Source organism: Rhagoletis zephyria, unplaced genomic scaffold, assembly GCF_001687245.7.
Source record: "Rhagoletis zephyria isolate East Lansing unplaced genomic scaffold, Rhagoletis_zephyria_1.1 Rzeph_scaffold_00406, whole genome shotgun sequence".
NCBI lineage: Eukaryota > Metazoa > Arthropoda > Insecta > Diptera > Tephritidae > Rhagoletis > Rhagoletis zephyria.
This window is the reverse complement of record NW_016157490.1, coordinates 174,981-193,444: the sequence shown is the minus strand read 5'-3', so window position 1 is coordinate 193,444 and position 18,464 is coordinate 174,981. Positions and strand designations below refer to the sequence as shown.

The 18,464-nt window shown below is 40.1% G+C and overlaps 1 protein-coding gene and 1 pseudogene across 1 annotated transcript; one reads left to right on the top strand and one right to left on the bottom strand.

Moving 5' to 3' along the window:
* Positions 1-257: 257 nt before the first annotated feature.
* Positions 258-776, bottom strand: LOC108359538 (60S ribosomal protein L27 pseudogene; annotated as a pseudogene).
* On the top strand, positions 776-7,099 carry LOC108359534 (uncharacterized). The gene is made up of 2 exons (XM_017611447.1): positions 776-1,044; positions 6,493-7,099. Exons 1-2 carry the CDS (start codon positions 1,040-1,042, stop codon positions 7,097-7,099), a joined length of 612 nt encoding a protein of 203 aa, XP_017466936.1. The 5' UTR covers positions 776-1,039.
* Positions 7,100-18,464: the final 11,365 nt, after the last annotated feature.

Genomic DNA, 18,464 nt, shown 5'->3' with positions numbered 1-18,464 from the left:
AGCATACGACTGCCCTACAGTTCATAAATTTAAATTTGTTAAATAAAGTTTTTCGAAGCGTAAACTAGCGCTTCGTCATTGGCGACCGTGACAGGACACAGGCCAGTGTTCTCTCAGTTTAATTGCGTCCGCAGTACGTGGGTACCCGTTGGACAAAGGCTGCTGGCATTGGGCGATTCTGTCCAGGATTTGATTTTTAGAATCAATTTATTTAAAGACTGCTGTTGTTTGGATTCCAACAATCTTACCACCAACTGTATCACTTCTAACACTTCTTCCACACAATTAAAACATAGAAAATTATGTTTTTAAATGTATAAAAATTAAAGGGGCTTAATTAACTACGTATCAAGTATTCCAAATGTTGATAGTTTAGAAACGCAGCTTTTGGAAGAACCACTTGTTCTTGCCCTCCTTGTAGGTGAATTCGAATTTGACGCGCGTCTGGAAACGGTGTGTCTTCTTCTTAACAGGGTCTTTAAGATCCTTTGGCGACAATTTTTCGAACGAGATATCGTGCACAGCATAACGGGTGGGCATTAAATGATTGTAGTTCAACACTTTCAAGAAAGGCTTTATCTTGGACTTCTTCTTCAACTTGTTCTTGCCCATCTTTTTGGTCACCTTGCGTGGATACCGATCGATACCAGCGACAAGCGCGTGTCCGAATGGCTTCTCCGGTGTGCCGTCATCTGAAGTTTTCACAATGATGGCCTTACGACGATTACGATTTTACCTTGTTTCATAATTTTCCTCATCTTGAAGGAGGTCTTATGGCTGACCGGATATAGAGAGAAAAAAAAAAGGAGGCTGTTGTTGTTGTTGTTGTCGCTAGCGAGGTAGCGAACTTGGAGGCTGCTGTTGTTGTTGCTAGCGTGGTAACGAACTTGGACGTTGCTGTTGTTGTTGTCGCTATCTTGGTGGCGAATTTGGAGCTGTTGGTTGCGGTTGGAGGTGTTGTGGCTGCTTGCGAGTCAGTGGGTTCGGCGGTGGATTTTGGCGCAGGTTCCGGGTGCAAGTAAGATGTGTGTGGGCATCAATGAGGTATGTGGTGTATAATGTATATGTAAATTAAATCATTTCATGCATGAAATTATAAGTGGCAATTAAAGAATAAATTGTGAAAAAAGAATTTGAATAGCTAAAATTCTGGCGTTAGAATATTTTTGGAAAAAATTGGCTAAATCGCGGAAAATTTCTTCCGGTAAGTTCAAAGGCACCTCAATAGAAATATAAAAACCGGTGCAAAGTTATATGTGTACATACATACGGGCATATATAAATACGTATAACCGGTGCAGTTATATGCATAAGCATATACTACATATGTACATACATATACACATATATATAAATTCGGTGAATTGCGGCTAAATTCTAGACAAGTCTCTGGCGGTAGCAAATACAACAGTTGCTTGCGGTAAAAAAAAAAACAGTAACAAAGAACCTGGGATTTGGTGGTATATTTTACATTTATATGTGCATATGTATATCAGTACATATGCAAGTAGGCATATATGTACAGCTAATACCGTACATACATAGGCAAATAAAGTTTTCCCGTTAGCTGGCATCAAGCGATAAATTGGTACGGTAAATACTTGTGTACATATATACGCTCTAAGTGCAAAAATAGTATAGTTGGCAATATTAGATAGCTTTGATATAAAAGCAATATTAGGGTGTACCACTTTTCTGAAAATAAAATTTTGAATTTTAGTTCGGGTTTGCCTGAAGGTTATGGATTGAGGTGGACTTAGTGGCATTTGTGAAAAACTTGGTGAAGTGAAAATTATTTGAACAATTTTGTTGGATTTATATATTCGCCATTCTGAGTTTCGTTCGAATCCAAGGTTATTGGAAACTTTTTGAAAAAAATTTACGAATAAATCGTAGCCAATTGTAACCAAACAGTAGATTGCATACAGTTTGGTATTTTTGGATCAAAGGTATACTGGATACCACTTCATTTCGTTGTTCTTATTGAGTTATTCGATTAAATTGAAACAAACCCAATTGAGAATGCCACTATCCACTGATAATGCTGAGTCATCAGCTTTTCGCTTGCTGCACTGAAGCAACAACGCGCCACGTCTCGTAAAAATATAACCCGCATTAAAAACTTGCTTGATGATTCTACAATAGTGTGGAACCCGATAGACCTAGAGTGCAGACTTGATATATTAAATTCATACATAAAGCAAATTATGGCATATCAGTCTGAAATAGAGAAAATTGACTCAGAAGATGAGAAGAGGGGTGAGCTAGAGGATTTGTGTGTTTCGGTTAAATCCAAATTGATTTCGTTGCTGGGAAGAAATAGAAGAAGGGACAGCTCAATGATGGAAACAACCCTCGGAATAACAATGCCTCCTGTGACTCGTTTGCCTAACCTGAAGTTGCCAACTTTTAACGGCAAATATGCCGATTATAAAAATTTTATAGGAACATTTAATAATTTAGTTCATGAGAAGCAGTCACTTATAGAAATATACGAATATAGAAAGGTTCAACCATTTACTAAGTTGTTTGTCTGGCGAAGCTCTTCACGCTGTTAAGGCATTTCAAATTACGGTAGAAAATTATCCGAAAGCATTAGAGCGACTGGCTGAAAGGTACGATAAGAAGTGCCTCATATTTTTTGACAGTGTAGAGCAAGTGTTTAGCCTTCCAAAAATTTCTCACCCAAGTGCGTCACTCCTCCATAATGCCGTTGATACTATCTCGGCTATATATGACTCGCTTCATTCGTTGGGCAGCGAAAAAGATATAACCAATGCACTATTTATTCATTTAGCCATGTCCAAGGTCGATGGGGCTACACGAGCAAAATGGAATGACCAACTTGATTATTCGAAACTTCCCACTTGGAATGAATGTGCTAAAGTTCTTATAAGGCGTTGCCAGTCTCTAGAAGTAAATGACCATAAACAAAACAAGCCCTCGTTTAAAGAAACTAAATCCTCAGAAAAGCGGTCTGAAAAGTCCTCATTTAGTATAACAGAATCCAATGCCAATACTAATAAATGCTCGTATTGCAAATCAAAGGGCCATTTCATTACCAATTGCGATTCATTTGCCAATCTAATTGTTACAAATCGTTTCAATTTTGCAAAGAAAAATGCGCTCTGCGTTAATTGCTTAAAAGTTGGTCACAGTGTGTCTACTTGTCGTGCCGTGCGATGTAGGGTATGCCAGCGACCACATAATTCACTATTGCATAAATACCAGGTGGCTTCTGCCACGACAACTGACATGTCTAGTACTGCTCAGGCTGCATCGAATATCGCTTCTACAACCCATCGGGCTAATAGTGCAGTTACTCATGTTTNGAATCCAATGCCAATACTAATAAATGCTCGTATTGCAAATCAAAGGGCCATTTCATTACCAATTGCGATTCATTTGCCAATCTAATTGTTACAAATCGTTTCAATTTTGCAAAGAAAAATGCGCTCTGCGTTAATTGCTTAAAAGTTGGTCACAGTGTGTCTACTTGTCGTGCCGTGCGATGTAGGGTATGCCAGCGACCACATAATTCACTATTGCATAAATACCAGGTCGCTTCTGCCACGACAACTGACATGTCTAGTACTACTCAGGCTGCATCGAATATCGCTTCTACAACCCATCGGGCTAATAGTGCAGTTACTCATGTTTCAGTCTCAGAAGACGTGGTTATTTTAGCAACGGCCGTTGTCTAAATCAGAAGCCAGAATGGTGAATATGTGGTAGCGCGGGCTTTGCTAGACTCTGGGTCGCAAATAAATTTGATAAGTGAAGAAACGGAAAAAAAGACTTAGACTGAAAAAGGAGCGTAAAGAATTGCAAATTGCTGGCGTAGGCCGAATTGAGGCTAACATTAAGGGCAAAGTTTCGACATCTATAAAATCTCGAATAAATGAATATGAGGCATATGTTGACTTGTGGGTCATTAAGTCGATTTCCGGCTACCAGCCCGAAGGCAATATTGCAACAGCAGATTGGAATATTCCTCAGAATATTGAGCTAGCCGATCCATACTTCTTTAAGCGTAAAAGAATCGACATTTTAATTGGAGCCGAAATTTTCTTCAGTTTACTGTCAGTAGGTCAAATAAAGCTTAATGCTGAGTTACTTACGCTACAAACGACTCAGTTAGGTTGGATTGTTTCAGGCAAATGTAAAGCTAAGCCAAACATTACCAGAGCTATTTGTGATCTGGCGGTTGCCAATGCTGAAGATTTTGTTATGGAAGACGAAAATGTAGACAAGACGCTGCAGAAATTCTGGGAAATAGAGGAGGTAAAAGGTTGCGAATCAAAATGTACGCCAGAGCATATGGATTGCGAAAATCACTTTAAAGAAAATTTCAAAATATTGCCCAGTTACCGATTTAAAAAAGACCCATCTGCACTTGGCCCGACCATTCAACCAGAATTATTCAGTGCACTTCGTTGTCGCAAATGGGCCATAACCGCAGACATTACTAAAATGTACCGTCAAGTAGCCATTAATGACTATGATAAAAGATTTCAGCTAATTCTATATAGAGAAAGTCCAATCGATACAATTCAGAAGTATTGCCTGAATACTGTAACGTACGGTACAACGCCCGCTCCATTTTTAGCTATTCGATGTTTAAAGGAATTGAGTGACATATGTTCAGACCAATATCCACTCGGTTGTAGGGTAATCCGAGATGAGTTTTATGTTGATGATATGCTATCTGGTGCGGACAACATAATAGAGTTGCTACAAATTCAAGAAGAGGTCGTTACGATTTTAAAAGGCGGAGGATTCAGCTTGGCGAAATGGAACTCCAATTATCCAAAGTTGTTCCAAAACGAAGAAGGGGAGAAATCGTTGAAGGCGGACGAAACATGCACAGTTAAGGCGCTCGGAGTCACTTGGTCCCCGAAAAAAGACACAATAAAATTTAAAATCGACCGAACTTTACTTGAAATAAAACCCACTAAGCGTAATATATTATCAGTTTCATCCCGTATATTTGATCCGCTTGGTTTGCTATGCCCTCTTATTGTAAACGTTAAAATCTTATTGCAAGAATTATGGCTATTAAAGATGGCATGGGACGAATCAATTCCCCAAAGTATAGAAACATCATGGCAAAAATTGGCTCAAAATTTAGGACAAGTCGACAAAATGGAGGTACCACGCTTTGTAAATTTGTTTGCCAATTAAAGTATACAAATTCATGGCTTCTGTGATGATTCGCAACGTGCTTATGGTTGTTGTTTATATATTCGAAGCACACATGACAATGTTGTAACATCGCAACTGTTGACTGCCAAGTCTAAAGTGGCGCCGTTAAAACCCAAAAGTCTCCCCCGTCTTGAACTTTGTGCCGCCTTGTTACTAACAAAATTATATAAAGTAATTGAGCCACTAATTCAGAGCGTTGTAATTGAAAGGGTTGTGTTTTGGTCTGATTCGTAAATAGTGCTGTACTGGTTAAAAAAGCACCCGGGCACTCTGTCTACTTTTGTCGCAAATAGGGTAGCTGAAATCCAGGAAAAAGCAGTCAATGTTGTATGGAGACATGTACCGACTAAAGAGAATCCTGCAGAATTAGCCTCACGCGGATGTGATATTGACCAATTACTGCAACCTTTGTGGGTTGAATGCCCAAGTTTCCTGGTAAAAGATTCGAGAAATTGGCCACAAAACAAGAAATTCGAGCTCGAGGAATCCAACACACAATTAGAGCTAAAAAAGGCGAAAACCATATTAAACCTTGCAGTACAAGAGAATATAATTTTAAAAATAATTGACTCTTTGTCGTCCTTTAACAAAATTGTACGAATTGTAGCATATATTTACAAATTTATAAAGCCGTTCACAAATACAAGGGGTACGGATATAACCGCCAAAGAATATAATTGGGCGTTTTTAAAAACAGTGAAAACCGTTCAGAAATCTGAATTTGCGGACATACTCAAGCAAATGAGGAAAGGCAAATATCTACCGGAAAATATTCAACGATTAAACCCCTTCATACAAGACCACATGGAAGAGGACCAAAATTTATCTCTGCTGCGCGTTGGAGGCCGTTTAAAACACTCAGACTTTCCAGAAGACGTAAAATTTCCGATGTTATTGCCAAAATCCTCTAAATTCGTACGTAAATAAGTTGAGCACTTGCACCAGTCCAACTGCCATGCAGGTCCCAAGATTGTAGTTGGCTTAATGCGACAAAAGGTATGGGTCATAAATGCCAGAGATATTGCCCGAAAAACAGTTCGCCAGTGTATTCGTTGTTTTAAATTCCGCCCAAAACTAATGAGCCAAATAATGGGTGACTTGCCACCAGATAGATTGAGATCAGTTAGACCCTTTCTTATTTCCGGAGTTGATTTTTGTGGGCCTATATACACCACCCATAAAATAAGAGGCCGACCGCCTTACAAATCTTACGTCGCCATTTTTATTTGTACATGTAGAGCCTGTCTCTGATTTATCAAGTAATGCTTTTTTATCTGATCTCAAAAGGTTCATCGGACGTCGCGGAGTTCCTCAGAAACTATACTGCGACAACGCAACGAACTTCGTGGGCGCCAACGCACGGCTTCGAGATCTCGCCGAGCAACTCCAGGACGATGACAAGCGGAGCGAAATTGGCGCGTTCGCAGCCGAGCGAGGCATGGAATTCGCCTTCATACCCCCACGCGCACCTCACTTCGGCGGGCTATGGGAGGCAGCCGTCAAGAGCGCCAAACATCTTCTTATGCGCGTCGTCGGCGACAATACCCTTACCTCCGAGGAGTTGGCCACCGTCTTGGTCTACGTGGAGGCAATAATGAATTCCCGCACACTCGTAGGAGCAACAGACGACCCCAATGACGCCGAGGCAATAACCCCAGCCCATCTCTTAATAGGGGATTCTCTTATGGCCGTTCCCGAGCGCCACGTTTCAACCGAGAAGCTATGCTATTTAGATCGTTGGCAGCGGCTCTCGTCCCTGAAGGCTCGGTTTTGGTCCGCCTTCCAGCGGGACCATATTTTCAATCTCCAGGCGAGAACCAAATGGGACAGGCCGCAACCCAACCTTGAAGTTGGCACCCTCGTGCTGGTGCGCGAAGACAATTTGCCGCCCTAAAAATGGCTATTGGGAAGGCTAGTAAAAGCCGTAATTGGCGCAGACGGTAAAGTGCGTGTTGCAGACGTTAAAATATCGTCCGGGGTCTGTCGACGCGCCATACAAAAATTGGCAACGCTTCCAACAAATATAGATTGAAGATCGCAGGTCCTTCAATGGGGCCGGAATGTTGGAGCACGCCTAGTTCATCATCGTAACCTTCATTTATTTTCATTTTTATATATACATATAGTATGTTCATTTTACATGAAGTTCATAGCATTATCGATTGGCATATCGAACTCATATTTGTTTGCACATGAATTGTATTTACATATGTATGTAATACTTCATATTTCTTGATATAATCATACATTAATATTTGAACTGTTAAACCTAATACTCAATGTCATCTTTGGATGTAGTGTTTAAGTAGTATTTTCTTCTATATGTACATATGTACAACATTAAATGAATTGTATTATTTAAATACTACATACAGGGCTTTTCAGGATGTTGTGCTAATGATCTTGGATTTGCATTTATATTTGCTGTTACAAATGAATTGAATTATGCAAATTCATGATACTTGACAATACATTTTGTACCGTCGACCTTCCAATTTTCAGCAATTTTACTAACCGCCATTGGGAGATGTGTGGATTTTGCATGAATTAGTCCAAAATCAATTTTCTTTGCTGAAGTTCTTTGCTCTCTACATCACGTTTTTCTTCACATTTTCACGAATATCTCGGCTGCTATTTGTCGCACGCAAGAGAATAACATACCATTCTGCTTGGAATGAGATTCCCCGTTTTTTTATAAAAACAAATTTTTCGTTAAACAAATAGATAAAAAACTATTAAGCATCAAAGTGAAAAATTTCTTTTTTGATGTATGTTTTTCGCTAATTACTCAGTTCCTTCGGATTTTTACACTAAATAGTCCGAACACTTTTTTCAATTACCTTTAATCTAATGTATAAATATCGATGATCCAATAAGGCAGTCTCTGGCAATCAACGCTGGAACAGGCACAAGTCGAGCCTGTAGAATTTTTGCTCAATCACCATGATTCCAGAAGGTCTCAATGTACGGCTCGACTGTACTTTTAGAAATTTGGAAAAAATCTCACTAACCAAATTTTGATTTTTGGTCACAGACAGTTTCACATTCATTTATTTATTAATGCTATTTATTTATTAATGTTTTAGATTTTGGTGAATATCTCGGTACTTTCACGTGCACATTTAAGAAAAAAGAGAAATTGTCTTCTGCAAAATTTATATAGTAGCAAATTAATAATTATAATTATAATTATCGGTATGTCGATTTCTCGGTATTATCGGATAATTATCGGTATGTACATATATATGATATTAAAAAAAGTAAAAAACTGATAGGCTGCGTAGCAACACTTTTTGAATCAACTTTTTCTTGTTTGAATTTTATGTTACGTTGCTGTATACCATAAACAATTAACTTACAAAGTATTTTCTTCGGAAAATAAGACAACAATTGAAGGCACGCATATAATAACCGACGATATGTATAAATATATTACTCTTATACAGAAAGTGGTGAGCAAATCCAAAAGGTTCAATCCACTGTCAAAAATTGCCTCTAAACCCTCTCAGCACAAGGAATCCGGACCAGCAATTGGGACTCCATCCTTGTATATTTATGTTCTTCAAAACTGCCCAGTGAAACTCTGTCTCTATGGGAGCGCTGTGGGCAGATATGAATAAATTTCTCACAAGCCGGTATGAAGTAGTAAAAAGAGTACATGCATATCGGCCAGGCAAACCAAAACCCCCTACCCCGAATTTTATCCCCAGAATTATGAACCAAAACTACTACGGTCATTAATAAAACTAGAACTCAAAAATTTCATGTAGATCTAAATCAGCCGATCTCATGAGAACTCTGCAACTCAAGGCACCGCATGAAGACATGTGTTAAATTTAAAGCACTGCCCGTATCTGACCGATTAAGATTCATAAGAGAGAACAATTACTGTTAAAATTGTCTTTCTTACTCCCATTTAAAGAGTGATTGTACAAGTAACTTCACTTGTGTATACTGCCAAAGAAAACATCACTCTCTTTTAGACTTCCCACAAAAAACCCCGCAACCTAAACCTAATTCCAAACCAAGCGAACAACGAGTCAACTGGCGACTCAGACTAGTACGGATACAGAAGGCCCGACTTGCTCAAAGTATGTGACACACCCAACTCTGGGGGAAAATGACGTCAATAAATTGTCATTGTTCAAATACTAACGTCACAACTCTCCTCCCAACGGCGATAGTACCTATCTATTGTGATAGCGAATATCATAATATTCGCGCTCTGGTGGATAAAGGTTCACAAAAAACGTTTGTATTATCCCGGATACAAAAACTCTTGCGCTTGCCTATGACAGATGCTCTATTCGAGATTTTTGGAATGGGTGGAATGGTGGAGCAAAACGCAAAGAAACTGTGCGAAATCACACTCGATCAGATCGGCAGATCGATCCCAGAAGATAAATACACAAGCTATTATTTTACCCCAATCGACCCATCTGCTCCCTACTAGATATGGGCCCGGGCCTAAATTTTTAAGCCCGGCTCGGCACGAAAGCAAAATCAACTTTCAAAAACACGCAAGAGCCCGCACGTTAAGAATTTTAGTGGGGCCCGGCCCGGCCCGGAACGACTAGACACGTTCCAGCCAGGAAATAAAGAGCCAACTTTTATTGTAAGTATACATATGTACATATTTTTAATTTTGTGTTTATGTATGTATATTTACTTAAGCGATTCATTTTTTTACATCAAAGATTTGTATAATATATTTTCTGGGAAGCAGAGAAAGTGGAAGATATTTATGTACAGATATGTAAACAAAACTACTAAGTAGCTAATTTTCTATCGGTTCCCAAATATTTCTTTTTTTGCTTTTCTCTTATCAAAAGAGTCTTAATATGTACTATTTTTATACCCGAGCGCACTTGTGCACAAGGGTATTATAACTTTGTTCACATAGCGGTTGTTTGTAACAGGCAAAACGAATCGAGATAGATATAGACAAATGCATACATAAATGATCAGAATGAAAAGAGAAATCGATTAAGCGGTGACTGTCTGTCCGTCCGTCCGTCCGTCTGTGCACACGATAACTCAAGTAAAAATTGAGATATCTTAACGAAACTTGGTATGTGCACTTCTTTCTGGCGTAGGACGGATGGTATTGAAAATGGAAATCGGAACACGCCCACTTCCCATATAACGGTAATTTCCAGAAATACGAAAACTGCGATATTTTAGTAACTACTGAAGATAATTCACTCAAAATTGATATTTGCAATAATTTTCAGACGAAAAATAAGAATATTATAAATTTTTGGAAAATGGGCGCAGCCAAGCCCACTTATGGTTACATGTGTATATCTTGGTAACCGCTGACCAATTTCTTCCAAACTTGGCACAGTTGTTGGCCTTGGTACAGCATACTAAATGGCCGAAATTTTTAAAATCGGACGATAACCACGCCCACATCCCATATAACGGTAATTTAGAGAAATACAAAATCTTCGATAAATCAGTAAATATTAAAGCTAATTTATTCAAAATTGACGCTTGCAACAATTCTTTACCAAGAAATACGCTTAGGGTAAAATTTTGGAAAATGGGCGTGGCACCGCCCATTTATGATCACATATATGTATGTCGGTAACCGTTCTACCAATTTGTACCAAACTCGGTGTGGTTATTGTACTTACAACACAGAAGCAAAAAGTTGAAAATTATTGAAATGGGACTAAAATTACGGCCGCTTTTCATATAACGGTAAATTTCAGAAATGCTTGAAACTTCAATATTTCGAAATTTAAGGACGCTAATTTACTCAAAATTGATACACCCCGGCTTACCATCTAGCGGAAGGTTTCGGAAAGGTGAAAAAACATATATTTAATACTTGCGCCGGGTATTTAATGTTCGGCTCCGCCCGAACTTAGACTTTCTTACTTCTTTTTTTATAAAAACAAAAGCTCATATAAATTTGTAGTATTACCAACGGGATTTTTCGTGCTTATTCGCGCTTTAATGAAATTTTACTGAACGCTCATGCACGCATGAGTTCGTGCTGACACCAAATATTCCGGCCAGTACCCGCGGGCTTACGCAGGGGCCCAACGGGCCCGTTCCCATCTCTACTCCCTACTGCAAATATATCTCATATTAACTAAGAAGAGATAAAACGATTAAGGCTCGCCGATTCCAACTGTTTCACCCCAAATAAAATAGACATGGTGATCGTCAGTGACTTAGTTCCCCGAATCGTCCTGCCGGGGCTGCAGCAGAATACAAACTGCAGTGTTATAGCGCAGAACACGATATTCGGATGGATTCTAAGCGGCCCAATCCATGAAAAGATATCAACCTTTATCACCCAGGTAACGGAACCCCAGGAGGAATCGTTGAACTGCTGAAGAAGTTTTGGGAGCAGGACGAAGTAGCAGTCACTCAACCCAGTTCCAGTGTAGAGGAGTCTGTTAGGACTTGTATCGACGCACGACTACCCGGCATGCAGACGGACGATTTATGGTGAAACTACCAAACAAACCTGAGTTCCCAGACACCATAGCTCTAGGTCACTCTCGACTCACAGCGCAGCAGCAGTACATCAGCATCGAAAGGACTCTGGAGAAAAAACCCGACCTTCGCAAAAGTACTCAGAAGTTCTGGAAGAATATATCACCACGGACCACATGGAGCCCACCTCATCCCAAGAAGTCATCAGAGACGGTAAATACTTATCCTTTCATTTACCGCACCACGCTGTCATAAAACCCGACAGCAAAACAACAAAAGTACGCATAGTCTTTAATACTGCCAGAATATCCCACTCTGGAAACTCATTCAGTGACGCACTATACACTGGCCCAACCCAAAACGACTTCATGCTCATCATTCTTCGATGGCGCCTCTACCAGTTCGATGTTTCGCCAAATTCTCGTCCAAAAGGAAGGTCAAGACTTTAAAATAATCATCTTTCGTAGGTCCCCCAATACACCCATAGAAGATTTTAGGCTGAAAACAGTCACATTTGGCGTCAATTGCGCCCCTATGTTGCAATCCGGACGCTTCATCAGTTAGCGCAGGGTTCTCAAGACGAATTCCCGCGCGCCAACAATATCCTCCTACGTGAAACATACGTGGACGATATTATCTCAGGCGGGCAGAACTGTATATTGTAAGCTCGTTAACCCTAGTTAACGACGCCATAAAATCTGCAGGCTTCCCTCTACGAAAAATCACCTCAAATCACCCAAAAATCCTAGAATCATTCAAGGATTCTGAGGTCCTTGACGCCAATAATGATTTCAGCGAAAATTCTTCTGCAGCAACTATGGATGGAAGGAACCGAATGGGACGAGCATATAAAACCCGGCGCTTATCACAAATGGAGTATGCTGCGCGAAAATCTCCCCGCGATTAATAAGATTATCATTCCCCGTTGGGTGCAATTCTCTCCAACGCAAGCTGTTCAGATGCACGGATTCTCAGATGCCTCCGAAAAGGCGTATTGTGGTTGCGTCTATCTCCGAGTGCAACATGACGAAAACTCCTCGTCACATCTGCTCGTAGCAAAAAGTAAAGTGGCCCCTCCGCAAACGGTAAGCTTACCTAGGCTCGAACTATGCGGAGCAGTGCTGCTCTCGAAATTAGTGAGTCAACTTCGCTCCCCACTACATCTACCAGCTCATGACCTATATCTCTGGTCCGATTCATTCATTGTGTTGGCATAGTTGGAAAAACCACCACATACATAGAAAACCTACGTCGCCAACAGAATTTCCCTCATCCTGCAAAATGTGAGCAATGCTACCTGGCGACATGTCTCGAGTGGAGATAACCCAGCTGATCTTGGTACACGCGGATGTCAACCCCATGACCTTGCTACGTGCTCTTTATGGTGGAAAGGCCCGGAATGGCTACGAAATCCCCCCACATTCTGGCCAAAAATACCCTCTCCGCACTTCTCCCCTCCAGAACAACGCCGTATTGAACGGCTCCATACGGTCGAGCACTTCGATATTCTGGACGGTTTCTCTTCTTTATCCCGCGCCTTGCGAGTAATGGCGTTCATTTATCGATTCGTCAACAAAGCGCAAAAACGAGCAATTCCTGCTTCACTTACTTTAACCCATGACGAAATAATCGAAGCAAAAAAACGTACCATCGCTCAAACTCAGCTTATGTACTATGCAGATGAGATTCGATTACATACCGCATCTAGACCCATCAGAAAAAAAAACCCGAACCCGATGCTGGATAGATCAGTAATCGGGTGAACTTATGCAGCGCTTAGCTATAATGAGCGCCACCCGATCGTAATCCCAGAAAACACACAACTATGTGCTTTACTGCTCGATTTCCTCCATACAACTCTTCTCCATGCAAACAAACAATTAATGATTCGAATGGTGCAGCAAGAATATTATATCCCAAGGTTGAAACAAAAGATAAATAATGCATTTTCAGTGTAAGGTCTGCACAATCTATAAATAAAAGATGCGTTCACAGAGGATGGCAGCACTTCCTCCTGTACGATCAACCTACACACTCCCTTTTCACACCACAGGTACTCACTTTGCTGGACCATTTCTTGTAAAAACATCTACCCTCCGACGAGCTCCTCACGCAAAGGCGTATGTGTGTATATTTGTGTGCTTCTACACCAAAGCAGTACACTTAGAGTTATGCTCAAATCTGACCACTGAAGCGTTCAAGGCAGCGTTTACCCGATTTGCCGGCCGCCGTGGAATCCCAATTCATGTCCGACAATGAAAAGACTTTCGTAGATGCGCAGCGAATGCTGCAAAGAGAATTCACCCAGTTTCTTAAAGAAGCGGCTACTGATGTCGCCGAAAAATACGCAACCCACGGATTCTCATGCTAGTTTATCCCACCGTATGCTCCTCATATGGGCGGTCTCTGGGAAGCCATTCACAAAGGTAGCAGGAAATCACAACTTTACCTTTTAAGAATTTACCACACTCCTTATTCGAACTGAAGCTGTGTTAAATTCAAGGCCGCTTTCCCCTATGTCTCAGGATCCTACTGATCTGCTAGCGTTAACGCGCGGACACTTCTTACGTGGTGGCCCACTACTCTCTATGCCTGAACCCCACTCTAAAAATCTCTCGTTAGTAAACAAATTGGAAAAGTAAAAGATTATTCATCAGCAATTTAGCATGCGCTGGAAAAATGAATATCTTAAGGAACTCCATAAACGGCATAAGGAGAAGCGACAAGAACCCAACATTAAGGAAGCGGCATCGTTGTCGTCAACGACGTCTATCTACCCCCTAACGAGTGGAGACTCGGGCGCATTGTGACTCTTCACCCCGGTCACGATCAAAATGTTCGCGTAGCGGATATTTGCACCCAAGCCGGAACCATCACGCGCAATATTGCAAAGTTATGTTTACTGCCCGCTTTGTAGAATCGCTCCATCCGCCCTACCTGTGTTCACAAATTCTATCTAGTACCCATGCATACCCCCAATTCGCTATGAAATGGCATGCGACTAATTCATGTTTCGACGTTTTTCTCCACAGATGGACCGAAACGTAATGGACGTTAACCAATGCCGCCTGTGCTGCCGCTATCACCCGCCGATATTTTGTCACGCGTTCCGAGATATGACGTCTATGAATCCGCGCGCATACACAAATATTGCGTGAATTGTTTGGCAACCTCGCATACAACAGGCGCATGTAACTCAGCGGATAGCTGTCACCGTTGAGGGTTGGCACACCACACCATGCTGCATCGTCAAAACTCATCGCCGCCGGAACGCTATCGCCGTGAACGACACTAGCCAGGAAAAGGCTCAAGGCAGCCGCAACAATGTTCAGCGGCACATCCGGGACTTCTTCGACCGGGCCAAGGTGACGCTAGAGAAGCCGCAGGAGTTGCTGCACTTTGCACCAGTGCGGGCGGGCCGGCATGTCGAGGACATGAGTGCAAATTTTATGGAATTTGACTAGTATTAATATTTTTAAAGTTATTTACCGTAATTTTGTCATCGGGAAGTTCAAATATATCTGCGTAATCTACGCACAAGTTAAGCAATTTGCTTTCGCCGTAATTAAGAATTTGTTTTTTCAAAACGTTAATAAGTTCTTTTGCCCGATTATCATCGTTTATCGTCTTGTTAATGGAATGTACACTGAAATTAGAGAGTTTTTCAGTCCGAATGTTACAGTTCTTTACGTATTTTATATCGCTTGTGGTATTTATGACTTTGACGATTGGGTTGCTTGTACTAACTATGCATTGTGCTGTGTATACACGTTATCAATCTCTTGTGATCCCACAAACAGAGGCTCCGGTGAACTTCCTAAATTAAAATGTCGAAAAATTACGCGGTGGAATTACGCAGGTATCGCTTTCAGTTCCGTGAAGAATCAGAATCACCCCTTTTTTGTTACCTACCCAGAAGGAAATACAATTGCTTGCATAGCTAATAACGTATTTGTTAATTTTTAAGAAGTCTTTACCCAGCTATGATATTAAAATCGTCGTTAACCACATGTAGCGTATGCTTTATAAAAAAGTCGTAAAAAGTCAAATTTGTCGTAATTTTACCCAGAGTAGCAACAGTGTTAGAAGTGACGCCCGTTATGAGGATAATATCATTCGTATCAATTGGAAAATTTTTGCAAAAACTTGAAATTTTAATTAAAGAAATGTCGGCTTCCGTGTCGACCAAAAATGTATATAGTTTATTAGACCCGGAAACTTGTAATTGAATAAAGTCTGAAAAATTTTGATTTTAGCAGTAAATACTTCTTGCTATAGAAAATCCTTTAGTTGTTTAACTCCTGCTCCCCCAGTGTTCGCTCCTGAGGGGCATGAGCGTTTAAGCACGGACATTTGCAATCCTACTCCTACCGTTTGCCGATCGTACATTATTGTTCATATTAGTGTTTCTGTTTGAATTAAAACTTGAACCATTGCTGTTATTATAATAGCGGTTTCCGTTAGCGGATCGATTACGTTGATTGCTATAACTATTGAAGCTATTATTATTATTAGAAGAAAATTACCTGTTATTTCTGTAACTAGTAAAGTTGCGTGTTGGGTTAGTCCCACGATAGCAATCACGTCTATTTCTAAATGTACTGCTACCACGCGATCGGAAAGTCACAACCTGACGCTCATTCACCTCGTTATTCTGTTCTGCGATTAGTTTTCCAACTACATCTTTGGAATGGGAAAATTTTGTTGAAGCTAAAATTGATTTTACTAAGCTGATCTGGCGTTTAAACGTCACACGTTAACAGTCTGCTCAATCGCCATTTGGTGAGACTTTTCTTGAGTTATTCCTTCTATAATTAACGACCGCTCAAGTGAATTGGTTAATTTTTCAACGTGTTTGGCAAAGTCTGAATAATTGTTGTTGTTAACGTGTAACGCCGCTATTTTCCCTGCCGCAACTTTCGAGTTGTCAGGTTTGATTCTATTGCGTAGAGCAGTTTTTATGTCACTAACAGAACTTATTTGTGTAGATATGGCTTCGCGGGCTTTGCCCTCTAACTTGGATTTCAAAAATGCAATTAATGTACTGGTCAAATTTTCTTCAGCTAAGTCCTCAATCAAGCTAATCTTATCTAAAAACGACGCGCTAACGGATCCCTATAATTTTCGCTAATAATTGAAGCACAAAAGCCTATAGAAGACTTCTTCTGCTCTGCTGTGGCCATTTCTGAAATAAAACTTTGGAATAAATTGAAAAATTAGGTGAACTAGTTGCAGCTGATGGAATTTCTAATAGACTCAGCGAACCTTTGAAGCTTGGAAGCGAAGCGCTTATAAAACACTTTCTTAAAAGATCATTGCAACGTGTTAACTTTACTTGTACTTCACTAAACTCACACGATTCGCTATGACCCTTGACGTGTAATAAAATGTTATTTTACGAACTTATAAGCGAATCTCTATACTCGTTAAGTTTTGTTACATTTGTCGAAAGAGGACGAGTTTGCAAAATTCGCTTCGTAATTTTTAAAAATTCTGAATAATTTTCTTTAAATTCTTCGTCGAATTTGGTCATAACACGTTAAGTTTAATAAAATACTGCTAACTGCCGTTCACCGAGTTTAAAAATAAATAGTAAGGTTTACAAACTGTATTGAGTTATGTCCATATAGCCCACAATCCGCTGACATTTTTCATGCATAGAAGCTGGGAGTACTTCACATGCAACAGGAGTAGGTTTTTATCGTGCAAGTTCACATGCAAGTTACAAAGTTAGCTTTTTTTTAATGTATTTTAGAAGAATTGTCGAATAGAAAAGTACACATGTGTAACGTAGCATTCACTACGCTACAATATTTGCAGCCACAACCTACCACAAGTCTATCCTACGTTGTAAATACGTATGAACATACGGTACGCTTACCCACATACACCAGTCATGTACATACGATGTACATACATATGGGTAGAATATTCACCTGTCTCTTATACACATCTAGATGTGTATAAGAGACAGGAAAAGTACACATGTGTAACGTAGCATTCACTACGCTACAATATTTGCAGCCACAACCTACCACAAGTCTATCCTACGTTGTAAATACGTATGAACATACGGTACGCTTACCCACATACACCAGTCATGTACATACGATGTACATACATATGGGTAGAATATTCACAGTGCACATACACACACACACCAGCGTGCGCTAAAAATAGAATACGCAAAAGCAAAGCACAAGCAGGCATGCGCTAAAAATAGAATACGCAAGAAGCAAAGCACAAGCAGTCATGCGCCCAAACACACGTGGGAAGTTCGTTGGGCACTTGCGCAAAAATTTGTAAAACTTTCGCTCCTATTCTGCGACTGTTTCGTATGCGGATTTTGCTACGAATCGTAGAAATAGTAAGCTGCAATCCGAATCGTACTTTCGAATTTTCGAAATTCGTAACAATGGCATGCCTAAAAACGAACGAGTAAGCTTTTTTGCGTAATTTTGTACCAAAACAATTCTGTGTCGGAGGCAAAATAAAAGATGTAAATCGATGTGTGTTTGCAAGAAATATTGGTGGTGTTCATTTAAACAGATAAATTTGCCTTTCACATATACGTATATTTTTATCCACTGCTTTATATAAGCGAGCAAAAAAGAATATTTGTTGCCCCTTATCGAGAAACTTGGGTCCGGTTTAGTTAATGTACAACGTTTTTCGGTTGTTGTGTCCAAACGCATAACCCGAATCCAAAAAGTTTAACATACCCGTGTAATCGAAGGATTCACATTTTATTTAAGATAAATGTTTCAAATTTCCTACCACTAGCTTATTAATAAACTCGGTTTGCA